The sequence below is a fragment of the Eubalaena glacialis genome, chromosome 1 (genome assembly GCF_028564815.1).
Source record: "Eubalaena glacialis isolate mEubGla1 chromosome 1, mEubGla1.1.hap2.+ XY, whole genome shotgun sequence".
NCBI classification, from domain to species: Eukaryota; Metazoa; Chordata; class Mammalia; order Artiodactyla; family Balaenidae; genus Eubalaena; species Eubalaena glacialis.
The window spans coordinates 51,614,169-51,641,835 of NC_083716.1; the positions used below are offsets into that span (position 1 = coordinate 51,614,169).

The window sequence follows — 27,667 nt, forward strand, 5'->3', positions numbered from 1 at the left end:
AAACAGCTCATACAACTCAATATTTAAAAAACAAACAACCCAATCAAAAAATGGGCAGAAGATCTAAATAGACATTTTTCCAAAGAAGACATGCAGATGGCCAATAGGCACATGAAAAGATGCTTAATATTGCTAATTATTAGAGAAATGCTAATCAAAACAACGAGATATCACCTCACAGCTGTCAAAATGGCCATCATCAAAAAGTCTACAAGTGAGAAATATTGAAGAGGATGAAGAGAAAAAGGAACCCTTGAACACTGTTGGTGGGAATGTAAATTGGTGCAATCACTATGGAAAACAGTATGCACGTTTCTTAAAAACTAAAATTAGCACTACCATATGATCCAGAAATTTCACCCCTGAGTATATACCCAGAGAAAACGAAAACTCTAAGTTGAAAAGATGCATGCACCCCAGTGTTCGTAGCAGCAGTATTTACAATAGTCAAGACATGGAATCAACCTGAGTGCCCATCAACAGATGACTGTTTAAGACGATGTGAGATATATATATATATATAATGGAATATTACTCAGCTATAAAAAAAGAATGAAATATTGCCACTTGTAGCAACATGGAGGGACCTAGAGAATATTATGCTTAGTGAAATAAGTCAGAGAGAGACAAGTACTGTATGATATCACTTATATGTGGTATGTAAAAAACAATACAAATGAATGTATATGCAAAACAGAAACAGAGTCACAGACATAAACAAACATATGGTTGCCAAAGGGGAGAGGGAGTCAGGGAGGGACAAATTAAGAGTATGGGATTAACAGATACAAACTACTATACATAAAATACATAAGCAGCAAGGATTTACTGTATAGCACAGGGAATTATACCCAATATCTTGTAGTAACCTATAATGGAATATAATCTTCAAAAACCAAACAAAAAACCAAGTCACTATGCTGTACACCCGAAACTAACACGATATTGCAAATCAACTATACCTCAATTTTAAAAACAACAACAAAAAAACCTATTTGGGTATAAGTAGTTGTTTCCACTGGGATGGGAACCTCTAATAAAGAGTCCCTTTACTCTCCAACATCGAGGTATTAAGATTGGCTTTGAACCCTACATTTAAAAATTTTACCGTGTGTGTGTGTAAAACACACACACACAAACAGAGGTGGACAAAGGCAGAGAAGCAGAGAGAGATGAGAGGTGGATTAACTCAAATCAGGAAGAGTAATAAGAACAGTAAGAGCTCAGAAAAGCATGCCTCCTAAGGGTCAGATAAAGGAAACAGGAATGGTGAGGAGCCTGGTAAAGAAAATGCTCAGCAGTGAACTTTGGTATTTCTAATACTTTAAGAATCTTCACATTGAAAGGTTTTGAACCTATCCATGCAGCTCGGATCTCAGACCTCAGCTGGTTACGTCGGGAAGTGATGAGTAGGCATCACTACACTTTCTAGTGAGTGTCCAGCGTCCCTGGGCCATGAGGTGGGCTTCTCTCAGGGCCGTGACCCTGCAGGCTCCTCTAGTGGCGCATCTTTCAGATTCTTTGACTTTACAGAGCTGTACATCCTGACAGGTAGAGCTCAGAGCTTGTTCTGTGAGGGATGGGAGTCCATCTGGATCTTTTTGGTCAGGACATGACCTCTTGTGTGGCTCCTCAAAGTGTGAAAGGCTATTGTGAGAGCTCTTTCTCTCTCTCTCAAGGCTGACATTTTAGCAAAGGCCATAAAGGAATCCTTAGCCACAAATGGGATTAGAAAATGAGGCTCTTCAACATAAGCCCCACAGGGATGGTCTCTGAACACATTAAGGGATAGTCTTTAATATGAATCGTGATCACATGCAACTTTACTGCTTCTTTCTCCTTCCTGCATAGTCCAGGTTGCCAGTTTCCAACAACCCTTTATGGCTAAAGAAACACTGAGAGGATCTGGCTGCAGATGGCAAAGCTACACTGGCCTCAGGGTGTAGTTTCATGAGTCTCACTTGAACTTTGTCTCAATGGAGTCAAGTGCTCAGTTAAGGCCACATAGCGTAGTGACTAAAGGGTGGGATTTGAGTTAACAAGAATTGGGTTTGAGAAGTAGACTCACAGACTTAGAGAATGAACTTATGGTTACCAGGGAGGGGGGGCAGGGGCAGGGGGGAGGGATAGTTAGGGAGTTTGGGATTGACATGCTATATTTAAAATGGATAACCAAGAAGGACCTACTGTATAGCACAGAGAACTCTGCTCAATATTATGTAGCAACCTAAATGGGAAAAGAATTTGAAAAAAAAATAGATACATGTACATGTATAACTGAATCACTTTGCTGTACACCTGAAACTAACACAACATTGTTAATCAACTATACTCCAATATAAAAAAGTTAAAAAAAAAAGAATTGTGTTTGATTCTTGTACCCATCTTGTGCCAGAGGTGAGATCTTGGGCAAGGCTGATTCACTTTGTTGTGCAACAGAAACTAACACAGCATTGTGAAGCAATTATACTCCGATAAAGATGTATTAAAAAAAAAAACTTACTCCTAAACAAAGTTATCTCATCTTAAAAATAGGAATAATAATACCAGGTCTTCTTAGATTTATTGTAAAGAGTAGAGGTGATGTGAACGGATGAGTGCAATGCCTTGTAGAGTGTGTTTTAACACAGTCGTTCTCCAGGGGTGGTCTGTGGACCAGTAGCATCAGCATCATCCAGGAACATGTTAGAAGTGAAACTTGTGGGCCCTACTTTAGACCTAATGAATCAGAAGCTGGAGGAGGGGAGTTGGGGAGAGGTTAATCATCTGTATTTGAACATGCCCTCCAGGGGTTTCTCACTCCCTCTCAAGTTTGAGAACATATGCTTGAATGAATAGTGCTTATTGGTATGATTGTTGTTTTAATAGTATCAGTATTTGATTTATTCCTGAATCTTAGGAAGTGACTCTTAGCCAGAGACCAAAGGTAACCATTGATACTATCCATGAAATCAGGCTCTGGAGGAGAGCACAGGATGGAAAAGGGTGGAAGGCAGACTTGGAGGGGCAAACAGGACATAGCCAGCCCAGCTTGCTTTGATTCAAGTCCTCAGGCTTCTCAGATTCTAGTATTCAGCCCTTCAGTTCTACACTCATCACTTTATACATATTTATTCAGCACCAACTGTATGCCAGACATCATGCTAGGGTGGTGAAAAGGACACGCATGGCCAAGGGGCTCACATCCTTCCGTGTGTGCGTGGGCGGGCGTGTGTGTGTGTGTGTGTGTGTGCGTGCACGTGCATGTGCACGCGTGCTGGGAGTATCTGCGAAGCCCTATCCCTGTGCTTCTTCATGGAATGTTTGACCACATGGATGCCTGTCCTCTGTGATTCCTGGGTTCATGTATTCTTAGGTTGTTTCCCTTTCCTACATGGGTATTTCTCATTCTGTATTCTTGTCTCTTCCTAATCTATCTTGTATCTAAGCAAACCAAATTACCCGTTTTTTAGATCATTCTTAATCTTTCCCATGGAATAACTCAGATTAGATTGTTGTTTATCATGGTCTTTGGACAGTTTAAACTTTTGACAAATCATTGAAAATCAATGTGTCCCTTTGCCCTGCTGAGAAGGTTGTTTGTGGCCCCTAGCTTTGCTGACGGTATACAGTTTCAGACTTTTGAGGAAGGAGTTATTGATTCTTCCAAATTAGGGCTTTTCTTTTTTCCATTGTACCAAACCAGCTGCTTCTCCCTTGGAGATGTGAGAAAGCTTCTCCCACTGAGACAGTACTTGGTTCACTAAATAAGATTCTTTCTCCCCAGAGTGCCAGAGGCCCTAAAAGGGAAAGCAGCTATGAAGCCTCCATAAGGTCAGGTGCTGGAGGCAGACATCATTAGCAAAGCTTGTCCAGAATCTGGCAGTGTGATGACAGCCAGCTGCTCAGGGAGCTCTGTGTGGCTCTTCGGGGCTACTGATGTTGAACTTTTGATGTGGGAGAAGGAAAGGCCATTTGCAGTCAAGGAGACCTGGGGAGACATTCAAGCTCTGCCAGAATAGCTGCTTCTGGGGTCTTGGGCAAAGTCCTTTTTGCGCCTCCATTTCCTTGGAAAATGCACACAGTTTGTACTGTGGAAGTTCAGCCTGAACTTTCTAATAGGAGAATGGATGGGAAAGCACCAAGTAGAGCGACTTTCAGGAAGAAGATGTAAAGTGTGACTTTCCTTTAATGTTTGTTTTCAGTAGCCCTGGTCTCAACCCTGTGCTATTCCCTCCTCCATTTGCTGCCCCGACTCAAGATCCTAGAGCCGTAATACTCTTTTCCTTCCTAAACCTACTCTGAAGAGAAGATCAGAAATTCATTGACAGAGAGGTCTCTATCATTGAATCCCAACTTTAGCACACATCAGGGGCACCTGGAGAGATTATTAAGACAGATTGTTGGGCTCCACTCCCAGGGTCTTCTTTTCACTGGGTCTGGAATAGAGCCTGAGAATTTATATTTCTCCAGTGATGCTGAGGCTGCTGGTCTAGGGAACATTCTTTGAGAACAACTGGTCTATATTATAAACTTGGAGGATGTTAAAGCTGGAGAAGATCTTAAGAACTGTCTGGGCTCACCTTCCATTTTTACTAATCAGTAGTGAGTCAGTAACTGCGCCAAGACTGTGACCCCGTCTAAGAGACTTTCTAAATTACCAGGCTGGATGACTGAGGACAATTTCAAGTGTTATTTTCCCCAAGGCAACTGCATTTCAATTAGGATCTGAACTTAAAGCTATAAGGATGATGCCGGTGATGATTATCATGATCATAAGGATAGTGTCTTATTGTTTGAGTTCCTTCAATGCATCAGACACTTTCTGTGTTGTCTCTTCCTGTGATAAGCCTAAGCGGTGGGCGGGGCTCGCTACTCCTGTCTTCTAGAAGAGGTTACTCAGGCTCAGAGGGTTCAGGTGGCTGGCTAAGGACACTAGGGGAAGACCTGGTCTCCCCGTCTCCAGACCCTCGCTCTCACCCACATACCGTGCCATACTTTCTATGAAATGAAATTGAAGATTCTGTAAAGGAAATTAAGGAATCAAAGAGAAGGTAATGGCATTGGTGGCCTGAAAAATGACTTGCCACTCTATACCACTTGCTCTGCTTCTCACTACTGACTCTGTTCCTCTAGGACACAGGAGTACCATATAGGGCAGGTAATCATTTGCAGAAATAGTTTTGCAGACCTACTGCCTGGCCTTCAGGAACTGTTCTCTGTTGCTGTAGCCTTGGGATGTCTCTATCATCTCTGTCCTCTTGCCCAGGTAACGGGCCTCCCTGGGACCAACCACCATGACAAAACTTCAGGGCTCAGGCCTGTGCTCGTGGCCATACACACACACACACACACACACACAGACATCCCCCTACCAGATGTTCTTGTCACCCCTTTAGTTGGGTTATCTCATTGTCAGCTCCATCTTGTTCACTCTGGTCTGAAGCCAGGAGCCAAATTGATTTTGTACCCTGTGGACGCTTCAGGAAAGCAGCTGTTGCACTACCCGTGGGAGAGCCCAGCTGCCGTCCCCCCTCCCACTGAGCCCACCTGGCTTTGCTTGCTTGTGCTGGTCCAGGGGCTGATCCAGGTGAAGGGTCATTCTCTTTCGCTCCTTGCTTGGCAGGTTTCCTTACAGCCTCCTGAGGAGGGCATGTGAACACTTCCGAGGGTCCCGTTGTTTGTCTGCCTTACATTTTCACATCATTTTGGAGGCCTCTTTCTACTGTTCTGAGGGACCGAAGAGATGTAGGCTCCTTCTTTCCAGCTGAAGGTCTCCTTTTCCTGAACCTCGTGTGGTCTCCAGGTGCTTCGTACCTGAGTTCACCTCTCTTCTGCTTCCCTGGGGGCTGTGGTGCTCACACTCACACACACACACTTCCACACGTGCATACATTCATGCACACACATCCTCATGGGCGCACACGTACACACACTCACACACACACCCCCCCACACACACAGAGCATGTTGCTGACTTGGTCAAGGTGGAGGAGTGGTTGGCAGGAGGGGAGTGGGTGGGAGGAAAGATGTTTCAATGACAGCTGAGGTATTGATCTTCTGAATCGAGCTGGGGAATGCCAGACAGAGAAGAAGGAACTTGTGTTGGGTCCTCACTGTGTGCCAGGCACAGTGCATTGTGTCCTGTAATGTCATCCTCAAGCCCCAAGTCTATATAGGTTCATTTCAAGCCCCAAGTCTATAGGTTCACCAGAGAGCTGGAATGTGGCCGTGTGTCTGTCTTTGTTCAGAATCCTGCTCTTTTCTCTACACTGTGCTCTGTGAAGGAGGCTGAATCACTAAAACTACCCTCTTGGGCAGCTGCAGTCACAGAAGAAATGCTTGCTGAGTTGCAGAAAACGTGGGGGCACAGGAGACTGAAAGAAACCAGCAGAAGTCACCCATGATGGCATCACCCAGAGATAGTATTTGGTACTTGGTTTTGATTCTTCATAAAGTTCTTGCATAATAATTTTAAAAAGATATCACAATGTAAGTACTCTCTAGTAACAGGTTCTTTTTCACTAAACAATATAATACTGGTTATCGTTTATTTAGTGCTCACCACATGCCAGGCAAAACCCTAAGCATGTTACATTTACTGAGGGATCTAATCGTCATCAGAACTCTCTGAAGTATGGACCATTTTACATCCAGGGGAACTGAGGTTCAGAGATGTTAAGCATCTTGTCGGCACTCACACAGCCAGCAAGCAGTGGAGTTGGGATTCGTATCTGTACGGTTGGAGTCCAGAACCCAGGCTGGCTCTTCTTCATCATGGACAGTTGTTTCCCTTAGCAGGGAATGCTCTTTTAAAACACCATAGTAGCAGTAACATAATATTCCATCATCTAATACATCATTTACCTAGCTGATTCTCAATTGTCGAGCATTTAGATGGTTTCCGGTTCTTGGTAGTTTAAACAATATTGCCCTGAGAATCTTTGTACAGACATCTTCTCTGAAAGGGAATAATTCCTTAGAATGAATCCCTAAGGGTAGAATTGCTACATATGCACATTTTAAAAGCATTTGATTCTCCCCACCGAATTGCCATTCCAGAAATATCATGCCAGCACACACTCCTACCAGAAGACTGTAAAATTGTCCTTTTCTCCATAGATAGTCTGGGTCTTACTGTTGCATCTTTTGATTTGGCGTAGTGCATAATAATGTATCACTGTAGCCAGGATTCAGGATACCTGTGGTGATGTGTGGCCATTTCGTGAACATGAGCGTAGGAGCTAAGATTTGGGATGCTGAGCTCTGCTTTGTTGGGGTGAAGGGTGGATGCAAGGAGAGACAATGAGCGTGTCCCTGGGTGGTTAATGCCCATGAGGCTGCATCAGGTTTCCAAGGTGTCCCTGATACCCTAACATCCCCATCCACAGACAGCGCAGGCCCCTTTGTCCTTCCTCTCCCCGCATTTCAGCTGTTCCACGAACCACCTCTGTAAAGCTGGAGGAGGACAGTCACTGGAGCCAAAGAAACCTGTGCTCTCCCCTCTGCCATGCTTGGACTCATGAAGGGAGGGCTGGGGAAACTGCTATGGTGCCCTTACCCTCTGAGCACTTCCCAGGGGAATGCTGTTGGTGATAGAACCCATGGGAATGGCAATGACTGTCTTTCTCCAGATTGACCTGGCTCCACTACTCACCATCTGGGTTTATTTGGGACAAGTCACTTTATTTTTCTGAGTCTCAGTTTCTTCATCTGTAAAATGGGATTAATGTTCAGCCCCTCAGAATTATACCATGGATAGAAAAGGAATCATGCATCTGACAACCCGGCATCCAGCAGGTATTTCACAACTACCCTGTACCTGGCAATGCAGACACCTGATTTCCTTTAGCACTTCTTTTCTGATAGTATTTGTGTTTGATGTTTGTAGTACCTGCATTCTTGTTTGGGGTGGTAGCGTGGTTGCTTGTCCCTTTCCAAAAGCAGTTAGGATGGAGTAGAAGAGCATTATGAAGTTCTTGCCTCCAAGGCTGTTGTCTTGGAAAGTTTGTGCTCCAAGTGAGTTCTGGGAAGGGCCACATCAGTGGTGCAATGAAGGGCAATGCAATCTCATTTTATTACCAGTGTGGAGCGATGGCGATGAGCCATCCAATATCCCGGCTCACTTGTGACTCTGTTTATGGTGCCCAGCCTTCCTCCAGCAAAGTAGGCTGATCGTGTTCCCCCAGATGTTAGGGAGGATGCTCTAAGCACTGGGGTCAGACAGCCCCGTGGTCTCAATCCCTTTCCATTTGTAGCAGTGCACCAGCATGTGGGTGGACTTGGGAGGAAGTGGACTTCAGGGATGGGCTTGGATTCTGTTTGCTAAGATGCTTCCTGGGAGACAAACTAGGAGTGGTCTGTCTACCTGCTGCTGTCCTGGCATCCTGAGATGCCAACTGGACATTTTCTTTGACATTTTATGCGATGTCAAAGCTGTTCTTTCCTCCTTTCCCCAGAGTCCTCACATCTCTTCTTTTATGTGTGAACCAAATGCCTTTTCTTTCTTTTTTTTTTTTTTTAAGGAAAAGGAGAGAGTGAAATGAAGCCACATGTTTAGATGCAGGCCAGGGATGTAAGGGAGACTTTCCCAGGTGTTTGAGTAGTGTCAGGGAGCCAGTGCCCTGGGAAACCGGAGAGCTCTGACAGACCTTTGTGCTCTGTTGATGGGCAAAGGCGCCTTTAGGAGCCAAGAGCACACAGGGCAATGGAGATTGAATCTGGTACAGAGATCGGATCTGGTACCTATGTAGTGTGTGATAGCATAGATTGTGTAACAAGATTAAAGAAAATATTTTAATCAACTTGTCCTAAGAATCATCACTAATCCCACTCCATTATGTAATATTCCTGTTCAGCTTTTGGCAAATTACATTTCACATGTATACAGAACGGTAATAATAGTGTATCCATCCCATTGTTTTCTACTAATTTACATATATAATATGTATATATTTCTATGCGTATATACCTATATATATAATATGTATATATACATTTCTATGTTTCTGCATAGTCTTTATAATTACTATTGGTTGCATAAAACCATATCGTATTAGTGAACCATAATTTATTAAATTATTTCCCTAAATTAAATATTTAAACTGTCCCATGCTTACTTTATAGTCAACATTAGATTTAAAATGCCTGTCATGTCATTAAGATACATAGATACGTTTGGTTTACTTTTTAGGTTAAATTCTTAATTTGCTAGGCAAAGGATATGAGCAGTTTTAGATGTTCATGTTATGGATGCTGCATTACTTTCCGAAGTGTTGTGTCATTCTGTGATGCCTATGGCCACGAAGGATCACACCCACTTTGTCACAACCTCACTAACACTGGATATGATCAATTAAAAACAAACAAACTGTGGAAGTAGGAAATTATATTCCTAGGCTATGTTAACTGTCAAACCTCCACTGTGTTAGATGAGCTAATACTGCCTTCAGAGCTCCTGGAAGGATCTTGGGCTGGAGTCCCAGGACCCCAGAGCCAGCTCTGAAGGGCTCTCTGGGTCACTGTGCCCACCTTCTGCATAGAGCCTTCTGCATAGAGCCAAAGGCTTGGGGAAGGCTTGGCTGAATCTACCAGCCTTGTCTCCAGCCTAACTTTCCAACAGCCGCATTCCAAGGCATTGATGCATAGTAAGTCAATGATTAGAAGTTAGGAATACATTTAATATTATAAATGGGCCAGCCAGATCAAGGTAATTTAACTCATTAAAGAGGTGAAATCCAGTATTTGTTCTTGTTTTGTTTTAATGCAGAACACAAATCTATGGTACCACTTTCATCTTTCAGACTTTATGAAATAAACGTCAATAATCTATTTGTAAACAGCTCACTGCCTATTGCTCCTGATCTCACATAACATTCTCCTTAACTCCCCTCAGCCCCCTGGGAAGTAGGGAAAGGACAGGACTGGGAGACATAAGAAAGGATGAGTTGGTATGAACTGTGGCAAAATAGCCACTCTAGAGCTCTGTTGTGCCATTTAGCCAAAGCATTCCCAGTTTCCTGCAGGAAGGTGTCTGGTTCACCCTTCTTTCTCTGTGAGGAGTAGCTGATGGCACACAGTTGAGAAGAGGCTAGATTCCTGCCAATAGTCTGTCTTCCCAAGAGACTGGAAAAAAATCCTCAGCAAAAAGAAGTAGTTAATATAAATAGGAAATGACAGATGTCCCAAAGTGTGCGAGATCTCTGGCATAGAGTTGAGGGGGTGGAGGGTAGAGGGAGAGGCGTAGAAATGCCTTCTCAATGGAAGTAGAGACGAGGCAAGAGGCTGAGCTACAGAGGAAGGAACTGAGCCAAGAGCAGAATGGGAGAGATGCTCAGACTCAAGAAAGGCAGAGGATGAGCCTATGACAGGACGGGAGAGAAAGAGAGGAAATTCTTGGATCTCTTGGAGGCAGATTTTTGATGTATCTGGCATCCTCCACATGTGGAGAAGCCAGAACTTTTGGATAAGCAGCACAGAATAAGAAGATGGACACATAATTATTAGGGGCTGCATGGAAAATTGGTTCTGATCCTATAAGGAAGAGTTATAACTGTGGGGAGGTTATGGGGCGTTCATTCTGCCTGGAGCAAGAAGAGGGTCTATATAGAGGGGGTATAGCCATGGTGGATGGCATGTTTGGGCTTCTGATACTGGCATCCGAAGTGTTCCTGAGAATATGGTCCTACCTAAGAAGCTTTCTGTCTCATACAGGGGCTGCGACATACCAGGAAGATTGGGGAGACATCTGTAAGGTCCAGGAAGTTGTGCTGGAAACTGATGAACTTGGGAAGCCCAGGGAAGGTTTTGGTGGTGCATTTTACTCAGCATGAGGCTAAGAGAAGAGGACCCAGGAAGCCGTGGGATGCTGAGGAAGTGAGGAAGGGATGTTGGGGATGGGGAGTATTTTATAAGGCTAGAGCTCCATTGCAATTGCAGTTTCTGAGTTAGCCCACATATAAGAGGTGGCATATCAGCCAGCCTCTCCAGGTCTTCCCTGTTCTGGCATCGTCAGGTAGATAGGGACCAGCCACATGCTTCTTGAAGCAGACATAAGAACTATGGTAGTAAATGTAGTCCCTGTTTACAAATAGGGAGATGAGTGTCTGGGGTCATTCAGCAACTCAAGAAGGAGAACTTCTATTTTCTCCTCTTTTCCTGACTGCCTTCCTGGTTAGCAGGGATTTGCAGCTGAGACATTGCCAGCATGCCTTCCATATGTTTTCTGCCTTCTCAGCTTAAGCAGCGGGACTATAAATGCAGCTTCCTTCATGGATCTATGCTCACCTGTCACTTAGCCCAAACTGGAGCCACAGATGCCTGTGGCTTGACGGATCCAAGTGCCCCATTAAAATGGCCATGCCAGGCTTTTGTCAGAGCCGGTTTCCACTCGAGGTGGGCCAGCTTATTTCTTTCTCCTTCTTGGAACATCACTTGAAACGTAGAAATGAACTTGATCTTAATTCTTTCTTCAACATGACATGCCCTTTTGAAATTGTGCAAATAACAATGTCTGATTGTCATGTTGAATTGCAAGCACGGGTATGAAATGCTCCAGAGTCGGACAGAAGCCAAATATTAGGTCATAAGTCAATATTTTGCTGAGAAACTCGGTTACTAAGAGGTAGAAAATTTATATCTTTTCATGAGAAAACGTGTTTGCCAGCAGGAAAAAATTTCAAAGACTGTTATCTTCCCTTGTGGAGGGAGAGAGATGAGTGTAATTTTGCAACCTGGGTCAACGCCCTTTAGGGACTCCTGAAATTGACTTGGCCAAGGAAAGAGGCTCTGAGGTAATATTTGGATTGTTCCCTGAGGTGAATGTCAATGGGTGGTATGGTCTATGTCATTTCTTACAAGGTGGTCGGGTAAAATTGTGTGAATGGCTAGGAGCAGTCTATTCCTGGCAGGAGGAGGCCGTGCTCTACCCACAAATCCTTCGGATGGGAAACTCCTGATGAGAAAAAAAGCCAGCTTGGCCCATGGGCACCTAGGGTCCCAAAAGAAGCAATATCGTAATGAGCTTCATCTAAGCAGCTATGGCATTCTCCGGAGATTCTCAGTGGACACAAAGACAACTGAATAAAGGCAGGAAAAGGGAATAACAGCCCTGCTGACAGTGCCACAAAGCTTGTAGCTTGCCAGCTTGGCCTGTTGTTACCTGTGATGTTTCAGCCCTGCCACTGCCCCAGACTGGGGTCCTCCAGCATCTAGTGTGAGCTGTGGTAGGAGAGAAGAAAGCATGAGGTGTCTGTATGTTCACTAGAGAATTAAAATCAGGCTCTTGGCTGCATTAAGAACATCATGCTCTATTTTAAGCTGGCCAAGTGACAATGTCTAGTTTGCATCTTCTTCCAAAAATCGAAGCAGCTCACATTACTTCCGAGTGCCTAAACTCCAGGCCAAGTCAGGATAGAACTGAATGTCTGCTATGGATGGGTGTGATGGAGTGGGACTTCAGCTGTGGCCACAGGCAAATTCTGATGGAATAGTTTGCCACCATTGCATGGATATAGAGACACTGACACCAGAAGCCTCCTCCATGTAGATGCACGTGCGTGTGTTTGTGCACATGTATGCACATATATGTGTGTGCATATAAATGTGTGTATGCTTATGTATGTGCATGTGTGTTTGTGTGTGCACACTCTTGTGTGGGCAGTGAAAGGGAAGTGGCAGAATCCTGGCTTGGCACCATAACAGTCAGGACCCTGTCCTTAATGGCTTCTTCCCCAAGCATAGCAAGTTCACGACTTAGATATTAAGTCGCAGCCACTCAGGGGCACTGATCCTAGGGCCGTCTCCCATGTTCGCCTTAAGCAGGGCTCAGTCAAGCTCTAAGTAGAAATATTAAATGGATACTATCATGCCTCCCCCTAAATCTCCGATCAGAAAATCTCAATTCCCTGGGGTCAGACTTTCCGCACTCTCCAAGGTGAACTCACTACTCTGAGAAACAGGTCCATGCCACTGTGACCAGGAGGCTAGCTCAGAGGCCACGTATAGCTCATCTTGCCCACCTCTCTGTGAGATGCGCAGCACTGGGGCCTCCTAGATGCAGCATCACATCCTTCTATGTCTAACCGCAGTGAGCGGCATCAACCAGGGGTGGAATCTGCAGACCAGAAAATAGGAGAGGTTGCTGTGCCGGCTGGTTGGGCAGGAGGACCGTTTAGAAGCGTCCCTCAAATCCCACCACTGAGAGGCCTCCCTGCTCGAAAATAATACGGGAGGCCAGGTCTGCCTGACTTCATGGTGATTTTGGTGTTTCAGGCAAAGAAGGGGAACTACGCCTTTCTGTGGGATGTGGCCGTGGTGGAGTACGCAGCCCTGACAGATGACGACTGCTCCGTGACTGTCACTGGCAACAGCGTTAGCAGCAAGGGCTATGGGATCGCCCTGCAGCACGGCAGCCCCTACAGGGACCTCTTCTCTCAGAGGTAGGCTCGGTCAGTGAGAACACGCTGGCAGCCCCCGTGCTCCGGTTGGGGTTTAACCAGCCTTCAGGAGATGAGAGCCCACACAAACTTGTTTATTCATCACTTTTTCCTCAGTGCCGACTATGTACCAGTACATGCTGCTCTCCACCCCTGTCCCCAGCTAGTCCTGTGCCAGGTCCTGGGATAAAAAGGAGGAAGTATGTGTAACCTTCCCATGAAGCTGCATAGTCTCAGTAGGAGCTGTGATGTGAGTAGGCGATGTCAGCACAGGGCAGTCAGTGAGACAGAGAGGATATTCTGGGGGTGGAGGAGGACAAAGAAGGGCATCTGACCAGACCCAGAAGACCAGGGAGGACTTCCCAGAGGAGGTGACACATGAGGCCTGAAGGTAGAGTAGGAGTTAGCCAGACAGGCCTAGTAATTTAAAATTAAATGAAAGATTAACTGGATCTGGCAAGGGCCCAATAATAACTTCTTAAGATAAATGCAGGGTGGGAAGAGTCAGTGTGGAGACGTGAAAAACTGGGGCCAGAGAAGCAGATTGACTCCATATTCACCTGCACAGGGGCTGAGGGAGCAGATGCTACCCGCTGGGTCAGGACAGGGACCTGGCCCTCACTGCCCACCTCCTCCCCATCCTTTCCGGATCAGCTCCTGGTAATTAATACTAGCGATGGGGCGTGTTGGGGGAGAGTGGGGGGAAACACTGTGTAGACAGGAGTGTTCTGGCCTAAGCAAAGACACGTGGACCCTGTCCACCAGAAATTAATATGTGTGTCTAGTTTGCATTGGCCTCTTTAGCTTCCCAGGTGATTTTCCGGTGCAAGTCCATCCTTTGGACTTGATCTTCTCTGGACTCCTGGGCATGATTGAGTTTCCAAGTGCTCAGTCTGGACACCGGGTCGGCCTCCTTGAGGAAGATAATCTCTCATCATCCCACCCCCATTTCTCGCTTCCCCACAGGAACTTACCTTAGTCCTTGACCAGGTTACCTGGCCTCACAGAGAGGATGGAGGTGAACAGCATGGGTGAGCTCCGTGGCCTTTTCCCAGCAGCCAGCCTGCTAACAGGGGCTCTTGTCCCCAAGGATGTCTAAGCCCACCATGCACACATGTCTGTGGGGTGACATCCTGGTGGGTGAAGGAGCAGAACTAGAGCTCTGCCTTGGTCCACCAAAATCCAAACTGTGGCAGAAGTGTCCCGGTGAAAAGGCCGGCATGGCGCTGAGGCTTAGGGGCAGCGCCCTGTTACCTGATGAACACGTGCTTTCCCGCACTGAGGAGCATCCACCTGGAGGGGTGAGAATTGTTAAAGATCATTCATTTCACATCCTGAAGCTCAGAGAGGGTAATGTGTGCTGAGGGCAGCTCAGCCAGCTACTGGCAGAGTTGGGAGGAGAAGGCAGGTCCCCTGAGCCCCAGTGCTGTGCCCATGTTGCTATCGGATCTCTGAGCCCTACTACCTCCCTCCTCCCACCTCCCAGATGTTGATTGGGCTCTTCTGATCACGAGCACCTGAGCCTAAACCCCATCAGGGAGAGGCCTAGGAGGAGGGCCTGCAACCCATTCATTCAGTGGCTTGTTTGCAGAACTGGGAAAAGGGGTAGAACTAATTAAGTTCAAGGAGGCTTTGGTGTTTTCTGTAGAATTTAATCAAGTATACATTCCATGCCTCCCTTTGCTCCCTGGAGCAGAGAGGGATGACACAAGAGAAGGAGGAGTAGTGATTTATCAATTGCTCGGATTAAAGGCATGAAGAAGGGATGGCTTCTCTCCAGGGTATATAAGACAGTGGTGTTCTTGAGGTTTACCCTACTTGGTTTTCTGAGACAGGATGCTCAGGGCATTCCCCAGGCCATCAACCTGTGAGCACCTCTCTGAAACAGATGGTAAGGGAGCTTGTGGGACCAACGCAGCAACATCAGCACCACCAAGACAGCTAATGTGCCCCAACACAGTGCTCACAGAAGCACAGCGTCCCCAGTGTGGAAAGCTTAGGGTCCCCGTGCACTCAAACCGCTCAGAGATCCCCTGAAAGTCTGCTGAAGTGAACACTGACACACTGGAGAGAGGAGAGAGCCTGGTTCTTTCAACGAACATGAATGAAAGTGGCTAGTCCAGTTTCTGTGTTATTCTGGCAGGAAGTGATTAATTACCCTTTGCTTTCATCAGAAGGCCACATGCTCTAGGACTGTAAGTAAATGTCCCCAGTAGGCTCTGCTGGCCTCCTGAAGTATTGTCATTGGTCTCTATGTTTTAGCCTTTCCTGGGCTGGAAGCATCCCCCCACCTCCCCTACCTGGACACATGGGTACCTACTTGGGGGGAACACTCAAGACTTCAGGTTTCCAACTTTCTGCTGCCAACGGTTCTTTAAGAGGCTTCATTATATGATGCATGCAGAACTGTGGGCTGCCCCTAACTGGGTCATGCCTGAGAGGAGGAAGGGGGCAGGTCCAGGAAGCAATGCCCCATGCCATTGACAGAAAAAGAATCCTGTGTAAATAGCAGATCCCAGTCTTATCTGGAACTGCTGTAGCCTTCCTTCCCTGAGTCCCAGGGACTCAAGTTATTTCCTTGAATACGGATATGTTCCCTTGTTTTGGCAGAGGACTGGGTCTTTAGGCTACAACTTGTGTGTGTGGGACTGCGGTTGAGTGCCGTAGCCCTTTTATGGACCATGGCATGCAGAGTAGGCATTCAGCAAATGTTTAGCAACTTAATAGCCATTTATAGAGCACCTACTATGTAGCAGCCTCCACGACTATTGACTAAAGGAAAACACCTGCAATTATATCTGTCTGGAAAATAGGACACCTGGCTTCAGGAAGTGGCTATTATCGCTCTGGCTTACTCATAGGCAGGAGTAGAGATTATTGTGGTGTGCATTAGTTTAGCCTCATTCCAGGAGTCATTTTGTGCCCGTGACTTGTTTTATCTATCCTCTGTTGCTTACATATTTAAATTTTCTTTTGGATTGGCTTGTTTGTTTTTATTTTATTCTATGTTTTCCTATAAATTGCCTTACATTCTTCCTGGAATAATATTGGGCATAAAAATGCATACAATTATAAGGAGCAGGAAGAAGGGAAGCGTCAGCAAAATGAAGCCTCCTGCAGTTACTGAGCGGAAGAGTGGGCATCCGGCCCTCTGGCCCCGCTCTTGTTGGAGTCTCACCATCCCCTAGGCTGGAGCTGACTCTCAGAGAGGAGGCTGACTGCACTTAGCAGCTTGGTGTTCTGGAGAGAGTGTGGCCTCCCGGGTCAGCGTGACCCAGCTCTGAAGAGCAGCTATGCCACTTGCTAATTGCAACTGGTGGCAAGCCATCTAGATTCTGAGCCTCAGGTCTTCCATCTGTAGACATAAGAACTACTTTGCAGGCTATTGTGAGGATTAAAACAATGTAAAATGATCAGTCCCTACTGTGTCCTCAATAAAAGGCAGCTTGTGTCCATATTGGATGGATAGGGCTGCTGGTCAATATGGCGCCAGAGTGTGGTGCCATACTGAGCAGCTTTATGGAGCTCTTCTTGCTTGCTAGCTCTTGAGCTGAGTGGTCCCACGTGTTCCCGCTTTTCATTTGGTTGCGATAATTCTGTGAGGTAGGTACTTTTGTTACCGACCTGGGTCCTTGGACTCTTGAATCAGTTGAAATTGATAAGAGGCCAGACAAGGAATTCAGGCAAGGCTTCACTGGGACTCGTGCTACAGCAGGAGGGAGCAAAAACAAGACAAAAGTCCCTTGCTCACTCCCCAAGGGTGGGGAGGGGGACAAGCTTGTACCTTAAATGGGGTAAGGGTGGGGGTGGATGGGTGGGTCTGGCTGGAGGGCTGGCTTAGGTGGTCTGCCCACCCCCGTGGTGGTGCTGTGTGCAGGGATCGTGTGCAGTACCCAGCTTTTGCTCCCTGAAACTTAGAAGCAGCAGTTGGTTTGTGGCCCTTTTGTATCTTACGCTTCACAATTGCCCCGACTGCACATGCATGCAGTTATTTTCAGTCCGTTACAGTTTCTTTGTGTTCTGTTGCTCCAGCAGACATTTGTCCAGGTACAAGTGCAAGCACTCCGCTAGAGGGTTCCAGGTCCCAGCCTTTCTCACTTTTGTTATGATCTCAGATTTTAGTGATACAAAAGCTAAAGTTGAGAGGTTTCCTAACATGGCTAGTGTGATGGCAGAGTCTGGGTTTGACTGGTGTCCATCAGAGCAAGATCTGTGGCAATAGATAAAAAACTCTGCTGCTTCTCCATGGTGAGCCAGTAGACCAACCACGAGTCCTCTTGAATGCCCTGAGGTCCTGCATACCTAGCCCTGGGGTTCCTGTAACTGCCAGGAGGCCCAGCCTACTCGGAACTGCCAGTAGAGACTTACGTAACGGCCACTCAGCATGAGCCAGTGGACGTACAGACATGCAGCTTCCCTAACACGTCCAGAGCCACTTGGAGGTAGTGGGACCCTGCAGCTGCCCAGTTAATCACGGCATGCGCCACAGAAGAGACCTATGGCATACCAAGTGCGACCCCAAATGCCTGTGTAAATCATGCCTTTATCTCAGTGACCAAGCTGAATTCTAAGTCTTTTGTGCTGACTTGTGCCCTGGCCACTTAGCCGACATTATCTCATTATCTCACTACAGCCATTTTAGTTCAGGTTAGTTTTCATGATTCAGTTCATACATTTGTACATTATCGATGCAACAAATATCCATTGATGGCTCAAGTTGTGCCGGCCATTGTGCTTGCTCAGGGGAAGCCATGGAGATCCAAAGGATCTACTCAGCTAGCGGTAATCATGGGTCAATCTTGCAATGATGAGGAAGCCAAGCTTAGTAGGGGCGAGTCACTTGTCTGAGGACACCCAGCGGGGATTGGTACAGATTCTTTGCACAGAGCCAGGCTGTACCCAGCCGGCGAGACGCCATGCTACGCTGGCCCCTAGATGCTGACAGGGCAGGGCACCCCCTCTGGGCTCTCTCCCTCCCTCTCCACAGTCACAGCCCATGATTGTTACTGAGCTCAGCTTCAGCCTGTGGTCACAGCTGGCCTGCAATGCAGGTCCAGGGCAGAGTCTGCTCAAGTGGCCACTTGGCCATGAGCTTCTCCTGACCATCAAGAACCACTGCTCTTGAACTGTGCATACACAGAGGGTTCAGAGAGGCCACCGTGGGTGTTGTCAACTGAACAGATGACCATGGACCAGGCCAAAAGAGCCCTGCCTCCACAAATAAAAAAGCTTGGGTGTGAGGAGCCCGGGGGCCGCCAGCTACCACGGGTTCACTGTCCAGACCCCTGGATTACAGGAAGAGTCCATGAAATACTACAACAAAGGAAAACTGCCATCCAGACACCGACCTGGGGAATACGGGAGCAGGAGGGTTGCCCCACCTCTGTGAGCAGGATGAAAGCCAGGCTCCCTCTCATACCTTCTCAGAGCCCACATTCTTGGCTCTGCCTGTTTCATTAACTTCAACTCACATCCTCCTCCTCCTCCTCACCCACCATCTACAGCCCCACTTGCCACATTTTAGCTTCTCATGCACTCACCCTAGACAAGACTTTCAACCATGGTTCTAGTCTCAGGAAGGCTCTTCCTCTTCCTTGTTGAATGCCGTCCTTGCCAACCACAAAATGACCTTGGCAAGATATTTCACCTCTCTGTGCCTCAATATCCTTCTCTATAAAAATGGGACCATGGAAGTAGCCTTCTCAAAGGGTTGACATGAGACTTAAACACTGTCAAGCACTTAGGCGATTTCCTGGCACATAGGTGTGCTAAACCCCTGTGAGCTATTTTATGCTTACCTTTCACCTCCTTGATGAGGTCTCCCCTCACTCTCCAGTCCAGGCCACGCTCCCAGTGGGCGCCTTTCTTAGCACTTCTACTTTCATTTCGTTGTATTGATCACAGCTTCTGACTCCACGTTGATTGCTCTAATTGTTTCAGTGTCCGGGTAAGTATCTCTAGACCAGCACTCCCCAACCTTTTTGGCATCAGGGACCAGTTTCACGGAAGACAAGTTTTCCTTGGACCAGGGTCGGCGGGGATGGTTTCGGGATGATTCAAGCGCATTACTTATTGTGCACTTTATTTCTATTATTATTACATTGTAATATATAATGAAATAATTATATGACTCACCATAATGCTGACAGGAGGCAGAGCTCAGGCGGTAATGCGAGCGATGGGGAGCGGCTGTAAATACAGATGAAGCTTCACTTACTCACCTGCCACTAACCTCCTGCTGAGGGGCCGGGTTCCTAACAGGCCACGGACCACTATCGGTCCATGGCCCAGGGGTTGAGGACCCCTGCTCTGGACCATACTCTCAGCAGTGTTGAACATCATACTTGGCACAATGCAGATGCTCCTCAAATCAATGAATGAATGAATGATTTGATGAATCCTAGTGGGAGAGACTTAGGATATAGTTATTGACATTTGAAAGAAAGCCTTTCTGTGGGTCCACAGTCTGAGTGATTGCATCATGCATTTCTGTATTTCCTGATTTTATCCTCAGAGCTTGCCCCAGGATCCCATGTCAAGGGTCCTTTTGTGCTTTGCTATTGGACTTCATCCATGGGCAGTGGGACAGGGTGGGAGAGGACATCAAGGCTTTGAGGAGGAAAGTGACAAAATCTGAGGAGTGTGTTTAGAAGGGTGCCTTGCCTGCAGAGTGGACAATGGATTGGGAGGGAAAAGCTGAGGCAGAGAGCCACTATGATGGTTCAGCATTGTCTGTGGAGGGGCCGGCATGGTGGGGAAGAGGCCAGGGCCCCCATGGCTGTGTCAGTGAGGCCAGGGCTGTGGCTCATGTGGATTGTATCTTGCAGGATCCTGGAGCTTCAGGACACTGGGGACCTGGATGTGCTCAAGCAGAAGTGGTGGCCGCACACGGGCCGCTGCGACCTTACCAGCCATGCCAGCGCCCAGGCGGATGGCAAGTCCCTCAAGCTGCACAGCTTCGCCGGGGTCTTCTGCATCTTGGCCATTGGCCTCCTCCTCGCCTGCCTGGTGGCCGCCCTGGAGTTATGGTGGAACAGCAACCCGTGCCACCAGGAGACCCCCAAAGAGGTCCGTGCCCTGGGCCCTACTTCTCCTTTCTGCAGCCTAGAGGCAGGAGAGGCCCACTGGGCCACTCGGCGGGCGGTTTTCTTCCAGTTAGTATTTATCCAAGCCACTTGTCTGGAGACAGCAATGTTTTATAGGGGGGATGGTATCATTGTTTTATTTTGCCTTGAAAGCCAGATAACAAATGTAAGGAATGTTTTCATGCTTGAGCAAGTGCCAAGGCGCCAGCAATGGCCACTAAAGCCGTGTATTTATCTATAGAGCGGGTACAGCATGAACAGCGCCTTCCCTACCCTGCCCCGCCCATGTGCCTCCACCCTGACCTGGAGAGACCAGCTGTAGGGTAAGAGAGGAAACCGCATTCCTTCCTGGTTCTCTTTGGTTCATCAAGGGTCATGGGCCCTGCTTTCCCAGCATGGGAGGGAGGACCAGCCCCCGCCCCCCATCATCCATTCTCCCTCTCTTCCTTCTCCTTGCAGGGCCCAGCCTTGCCCACGTCCCTCCAGGCACACCCAGCACAGGGACCACTGTGGCTCTGTTCTGACTCTAGGTTCTGGGCACATTTCCTTCCCCGTGGGTACCAACTACAAGCTGATTCTGCCCCCCACACTTCCTGCTCTTTGGGTTTTGCTCATCTTCAAGCTCAGTTTTTTTTTTCTTGTCTGTAGAGTCTTCATGAAGTTCTCCTGGAGCCAATGCCTCTAGGGAAGTGTGGCAAGGAGCGTCATTTGGTAATGATGCTCTCCTGGTCAAAACCTGCACACGGGCACTGTAGCACAAGCCCAGCCACTCCACTGTAGGGCTGTCACTACCTGATACATATACCTCAGCTAATTCTTGAATCACAGCTCCACTTAAAGATTATGTGTCATGGACATATATACACTACCAAATGTAAAATAGATAACTAGTGGGAAGCAGCCGCATAGCACAGGGAGATCAGCTCGGTGCTTTGTGACCACCTAGAGGGGTGGGATAGGGAGGGTGGGAGGGAGGGAGATGCAAGAGGGAAGAGATATGGCAACATATGTATATGTGTAACTGATTCACTTTGTTGTAAAGCAGAAGCTAGCACACCATTGTAAAGCAATTATACTTCAATAAAGATGTTTAAAAAAAAAAAAAAAAAGATTATGTTGATACAAACAGGTGTAAATTTCAAACAAGAAGCACTAAAGTAACCAGAACCAGCATTCAAAGAGGCAGCATCACCATGGCCACCATCTCTGCAGCCTAGAAAGGCTGGCTGACCACAGCCCCATACATCAGTCTGTAACAGAGCCCCTGACATGACTGGGAGTGAGGACGGACCCTCCATTCATACCAGGCAGTGAGCTCTCTGTCATCACGCTTAGATTTTGCTGGAAAGAGCTTGCTGTTTGACTCAGCATGTCTGAAATGTTCTGAGGACCTCCATCTTCCTCTCATGCTATCTGTATACCTTCATGTAAGGCCATGCAAGGCCGGAGTCTCCCACAGACTCAGGGGTCTCCTGTCACCCCTGGGCCATATGAGAGGAGGAAGGAAGAGATTTGAGGAAAACCCACTGACAGGAACAGTTAATGGTCCTGTCCCAAGCTTCTTTTTTTTTTTTTTTAACATCTTTATTGGAGTATAATTGCTTTACAATGGCATGTTAGTTTTTGCTTTATAACAAAGTGAATCAGTTATACATATACATGTGTCCCCATATCTCTTCCCTCTTGCATCTCCCTCCCTCCCACCCTCCCTATCCCACCCCTCTAGGTGGTCACAAAGCACTGAGCTGATCTCCCTGTGCTATGCGGCTGCTTCCCACTAGCTATCTATTTTACGTTTGGTAGTGTATATATGTCCATGCCACTCTCTCACTTTATCCCAGCTTACCCTTCCGCCTCCCCGTATCCTCAAGTCCATTCTCTAGTTGGTCTGCATCTTTATTCCCGTCTTGGCTCCTAGGTTCTTCTGACCATTTTTCTTTCTTTTTTTTTTTTTTTTAGATTCCACATATATGTGTTAATATACGATATTTGTTTTTCTCTTTCTGACTTACTTCACTCTGTATGACAGTCTCGAGGTCCATCTACCTCACTACAAATAACTCAGTTTCATTCCTTTTTATGGCTGAGTAATATTCCATTGTATATATGTGCCACATCTTCTTTATCCATTCATCTGTCGATGGACACTTAGGTTGCTTCCATGTCCTGGCTATTGTAAATAGAGCTGCAATGAACATTTTGGTACATGACTCTTCTTGAATTATGGTTTTCTCAGGGTATATGCCCAGTAGTGGGATTGCTGGGTGGTATGGTAGTTCTATTTTTAGTTTTTTAAGGAACCTCCATACTGTTCTCCATAGTGGCTGTATCAATTTACATTCCCACCAACAGTGCAAACGGGTTCCCTTTTCTCCACACCCTCTCCAGCATTTATTGTTTGTAGATTTTTTGATGATGGCCATTCTGACCAGTGTGAGATGATATCTCATTGTAGTTTTGATTTGCATTTCTCTAATGATTAATGATGTTGAGCATTCTTTCATGTGTTTGTTGGCAATCTGTATATCTTCTTTGGAGAAATGTCTATTTAGGTCTTCTGCCCATTTTTGGATTGGGTTGTTTGTTTTTTTGATATTGAGTTGCATGAGTTGCTTGTATGTTTTGGAGATTAATCCTTTGTCAGTTGCTTCATTTGCAAATATTTTCTCCCATTCTGAGGTTTGTCTTTTCGTCTGGTTTATGGTTTCGTTTGCTGTGCACAAGCTTTTAAGTTTCATTAGGTCCCATTTGTTTATTTTTGTTTTTATTTCCATTTCTCTAGGAGGTGGGTCAAAAAGGATCTTGCTGTGATTTATGTCATAGAGTGTTCTGCCTATGTTTTCCTATAAGAGTTTGATGGTGTCTGGCCTTACATTTAGGTCTTTAATCCATTTTGAGTTTATTTTTGTGTATGGTGTTAGGGAGTGTTCTAATTTCATTCTTTTACATGTAGCTGTCCAGTTTTCCCAGCACCACTTATTGAAGAGGCTGTCTTTTCTCCACTGTATATTCTTGCCTCCTTTATCAAAGATAAGGTGACCATATGTGCGTGGGTTTATCTCTGGGCTTTCTATCCTGTTCCATTGATCTATATTTCTGTTTTTGTGCCAGTACCATACTGTCTTGATTACTGTAACTTTGTAGTATAGTGTGAAGTCAGGGAGCCTGATTCCTCCAGCTCTGTTTTTCTTTCTCAAGATTGCCAAGCTTCTTTTGCTACTGGAAAATCTTCAATGAAGTTTACAGCAAATGTCCCTCTATACAAATGTCCCTTTGATTAGGGGAGGAGGACAGCTTTTCCAGCTGGGTGAGCATTGCACTGTCATGGAGGCACCATTCTGGGCGCTGTGGGCAGTGTGGAGACCAGGGGACACAGGCTCAGACCCAGAATGTCCCTTGTGAGTCCATCCTTGTTGCTTCCAGTCCTTGTCTCTTCACATCCCCTGGTTCAGTATCTAGCGCCAGGTCCAGCCTGGACAGCCCAGAATGAATTGTCACAGGGGCTGTGTATGTGTGTGAGAGAGGTGTGGGGGGGGATCACTGGAGAGACATAGAAGACAGAGGCAAAGAGAGAGAAAGACCAGGAGACCAAGGGATGACCTTGCTGAGAGGAACAGCTCCCTTCTTGCCTGGAAAGCCTCCTAGCTTCCTTTTTGGCTTCTACATAAGCCCAGGATCTCAGGCACAAGACAATGAAATACAGTATTCCTGCTTAGAAAATGTGGAACTTTCTGCCTGGGGATGCCAGCCTGCTTCCAGATAGGAATGAGAGTTGATGTAGAAGCGGGTTGAATAAAACACAGTAGCTGCCTTTCCTCCAGCCCTTTTGGGTGTTACACGGTAAAAGGAAGAACTGTTCCATCTTTTTCCTGTTTTTATAGGTTTCTGCTTTTCAAATGAAATTTCTCCCTTCCTTTCCTCATTTCTTTAGTAAGTATGCCTGTAAGGACACAGTTCCTGTCCTTAGGGGGCTTAGCTCTACATGGGCAGACATGGCAGAGGGGTCAGCCAAGCGGTCTCCGTCATCAGTTGATCAGGGCCACCCTGGAATGAGCCACAGTTTCCATCAAGGGCTCAGGGGCACCCAGCCCAGCCGGGGCATGGTGGGGTCACAGAGGGTAGGGATACTGGTTAGTGAAGAGTTCCTGGGGCTTGGGCTTGTTGGAACTGAGTGTTGAAGGATTGGTACTAATCCTCGAGCTGGAGGAGATTGGAGCTTGCTTTGGGGCAGGGTGACCAGCACAGGGTAGACAAAGCCATCACACCTCCTGGAGCTCTGGGGCATCAGCAAGGAGATGGGAGTAGAGGAGGCTGGAGTGCAAAGCAGGGACTTGCTCTGAAGGACTTAGATGCCAGGCCAAGGGGTTTATACCTCATCACATAGGGAATAGGAGCCAGGAAAGGGGTTGAAACAACAGATTTTAGAAGCATATATTGAAGACCTTTGACAAATAATGATGGTATTTAATCCAGAACCGCTTTGTATTACTGGTTGCCTGTATTTTATGGAGCAGCATTTGCAATTAGGTGAGAGTGTCTGCTTGAGCTTAGAATGCTTCATTTTGGGGCATTGGCCATATTTCTTAAGAGCCAGAAACCTGTCTTTGGGTGGAGTCCTAAGTCGTATTTAACAGCTTATGCTGCGACGTCTTCAGAGTTTAGACACCTACTTCAGGAAGAGTAGTAATGTGCGTTCAACCTCTTAATATTCATGTGGATTTGAGGTCATATTTTTTCTAAGGAATCAGACGATTATGTAGTTACCCAATGCAGGTGAGTGCATCCCGCTCCGCAGTTGCAGTAAAGAGCCACCCTCTAGATTTATGGGGAAAGTGGAGTCATTGCTCTGAGAATAAAATATTCATGAAATAAAGATGAGAACTGCACAAATGCGAGATGACATGAGAAGTGAGGAATGAATCGTTTGTCACTAGGCTGGGAGTTTGGAATTCTTGTTGCTTCCTGCCTTGCCTGCCCTCCCCCAGTCTCTAATTCCTCTGTCAGGGGCTGACAGAGGCTGGGGTGGCCAGGCAGCAGGGGTGAAGCAGCAGCCAAGCCCCTCTCTTCTGGCCAGTGGTCCAGCTTCTGTCTGCAAACACCCACAACACACTCCTGTGCTCCATGGGAGATTTGTTGCTAAGGACACTCCCCTCAAATGTACACCTTTCCCTGCCTCCATCCTCCGATGTTTCTTCAACTCCATGTAGAGACTTTCTCTCCTGCACCTTTGCCCTCTTCATTTATGCTAACCCCACAGAGTCACTCTGAGGTTCAACAAGGGACAGTGTGTAAATTGCCTTAAGTAGCAGCTGACCCATGGGAACGCTCTTGTTGAATGGTGGCCAAGGGGCTGCTCCCTCCCAAGGACCTTGTGATGGGCAGAAAGGGGTGCAGGAAGAGGAATCACATCTTAGGGCACCTTCTCTGTGCCAGGAAAACTACATGTTATCTTCTTTTTTTTTCCTTAAAATGTAAACTATTTATTATTTCAGAGTTTGGGTCAGAAATGGAAGCATAGCTTAGCTGGATCTTCTGTCTCAAGGTCTCTCACAAGGATGTAATCAAGTTATTGACCAGGGCTGGGGTCTCATCTGAAGGCTATACTGGGGACAGATGCACTTCCAAGCTCACTCACATGGTTGTTTTTGTGGTCAGGATTCAGTTCCTTATGGGCCATTGGGCTGAAGTCCTCATGTCCTCACTGGCTTTTGGCCAGAGGCCATCATTGACATCTTTGCACATGGGCGTCTCCATAGGCCAGCTCACAATGTGGCAGCTGGTCTGGTCATCGTCATTGTCATAGTCATCACCACCACCACTGTTGTTGCTTCTCAGATAGGGAGAGATTAAGAAGCCTTCCCAAACCAGGCCTGGAATCTGCCTCTGCAGCACTGTTAGAAATATGGATTCCCAGGCCCCACCCCATGGATCCAGAGCTGAACCTGGGTCTTTTTTTGTTTTTTCCAAGGCCCCCACATGATTCTCAGGTTCCCATGTTATCTTCTTAACTCTCCTGATTCTCTTCAACAACATTTGAGGAAGGTATCCCTATCCCTGGAGAAACGAGACTCAGAAATAGCAGGGGCAGAACTGGGATAGGAATGATGTGTCTGCCACTGGACCTTACATCAGGAGTGTGCAGGAGCAGGGGTTCCTACTTAGCCTTTCCAGATGGTTTGCGGATGAAGAGTGTAGACCAGTGATCCTTTCCCTGAGCCAGGATCCTGGCTCCTAGCTAGGCATTTACATCCTCTGAACCCCAGAGGGGTTAGGATTAGGGTTAGTCCTAACCCAGAGGGGTTCAGAGCTTCTGCTGAAAACTGATCCTGGCCCAGTGGCTACACTGCTGATATCAGATCCCTGGGCACAAGGGTAAAGACAGTGAGTGTGTGTTTCAGCTCTTCACTCAGGGTCTTTCAGTAAGAAGGCACTGAACACTTATCATACACCAGTGTGTATCTCAAAACCAGCTCAGATGTCACCCTGCTCTGTAAAACTTCCCTTACTCATCTCCACGGGCCTTCTTACCTCCCTGTGTAAACACTCAGGATTGAGTGTTGGGTGGGATTCCAAATTGCCACTAATGGTTTATCTGCCTATCTCTGCTTTGAGTCTGTTGGCTCTTCTCTACCTCTGCATTCCTATCACTTTGCTCAGTTTCTGGAACGGTGGGACCTCTCATTAAGGGGTGATGAATACAAACTATTGAGCACCTTCTGTGTGCCAGGGACCAAGATGGATGCTTCATGAAGAACATTAGCTCCTCTGGTAGTAGAAGCTCGAAAGTGTTTATCGAATGAATGAACCGGTCTAGGATCCTATAAAGAAAATGTTATTAATGTTAAATTGTTGTGGAACTATTGCAGCTGGATCAATGGCTTTCAGTTCTGGCTGCACATCAGAGGTGATTCATTCTGGAGCTTTTTAGAAATACAGATGCTTGGGCTCCATTCCCCAAAGGGTCATATTAGGCAGATCTGAACAACTGTAATTTCTAGAAGCTCCCCATGTGCTTCTGATATCCTGTCAAGGATGAAAACCAGTGGTCTACACCATCATGCCAAGGGGAAAATGAGTGGAAAAGAGCTCAGGTTTTGGAACCGGGTAGACATGGGCTCTCATCCTGGTGCTCCACTTACCATAGAATTGTGTAACCGTGAGCAAGTC

General features: G+C 46.6%; 1 protein-coding gene across 1 annotated transcript in view; it reads left to right on the plus strand.

Annotated features, from left to right (window-relative positions):
* Window positions 1–27,667, plus strand: part of GRID1 (glutamate ionotropic receptor delta type subunit 1) — a 666,870-nt gene that overhangs the window by 627,476 nt on the left and 11,727 nt on the right. The window contains exons 14-15 of the mRNA XM_061196716.1: window positions 13,252–13,418; window positions 20,243–20,483. Coding sequence (XP_061052699.1) covers window positions 13,252–13,418; window positions 20,243–20,483 — 408 coding nt within the window. The remainder of the gene's footprint in view (window positions 1–13,251; window positions 13,419–20,242; window positions 20,484–27,667) is intronic.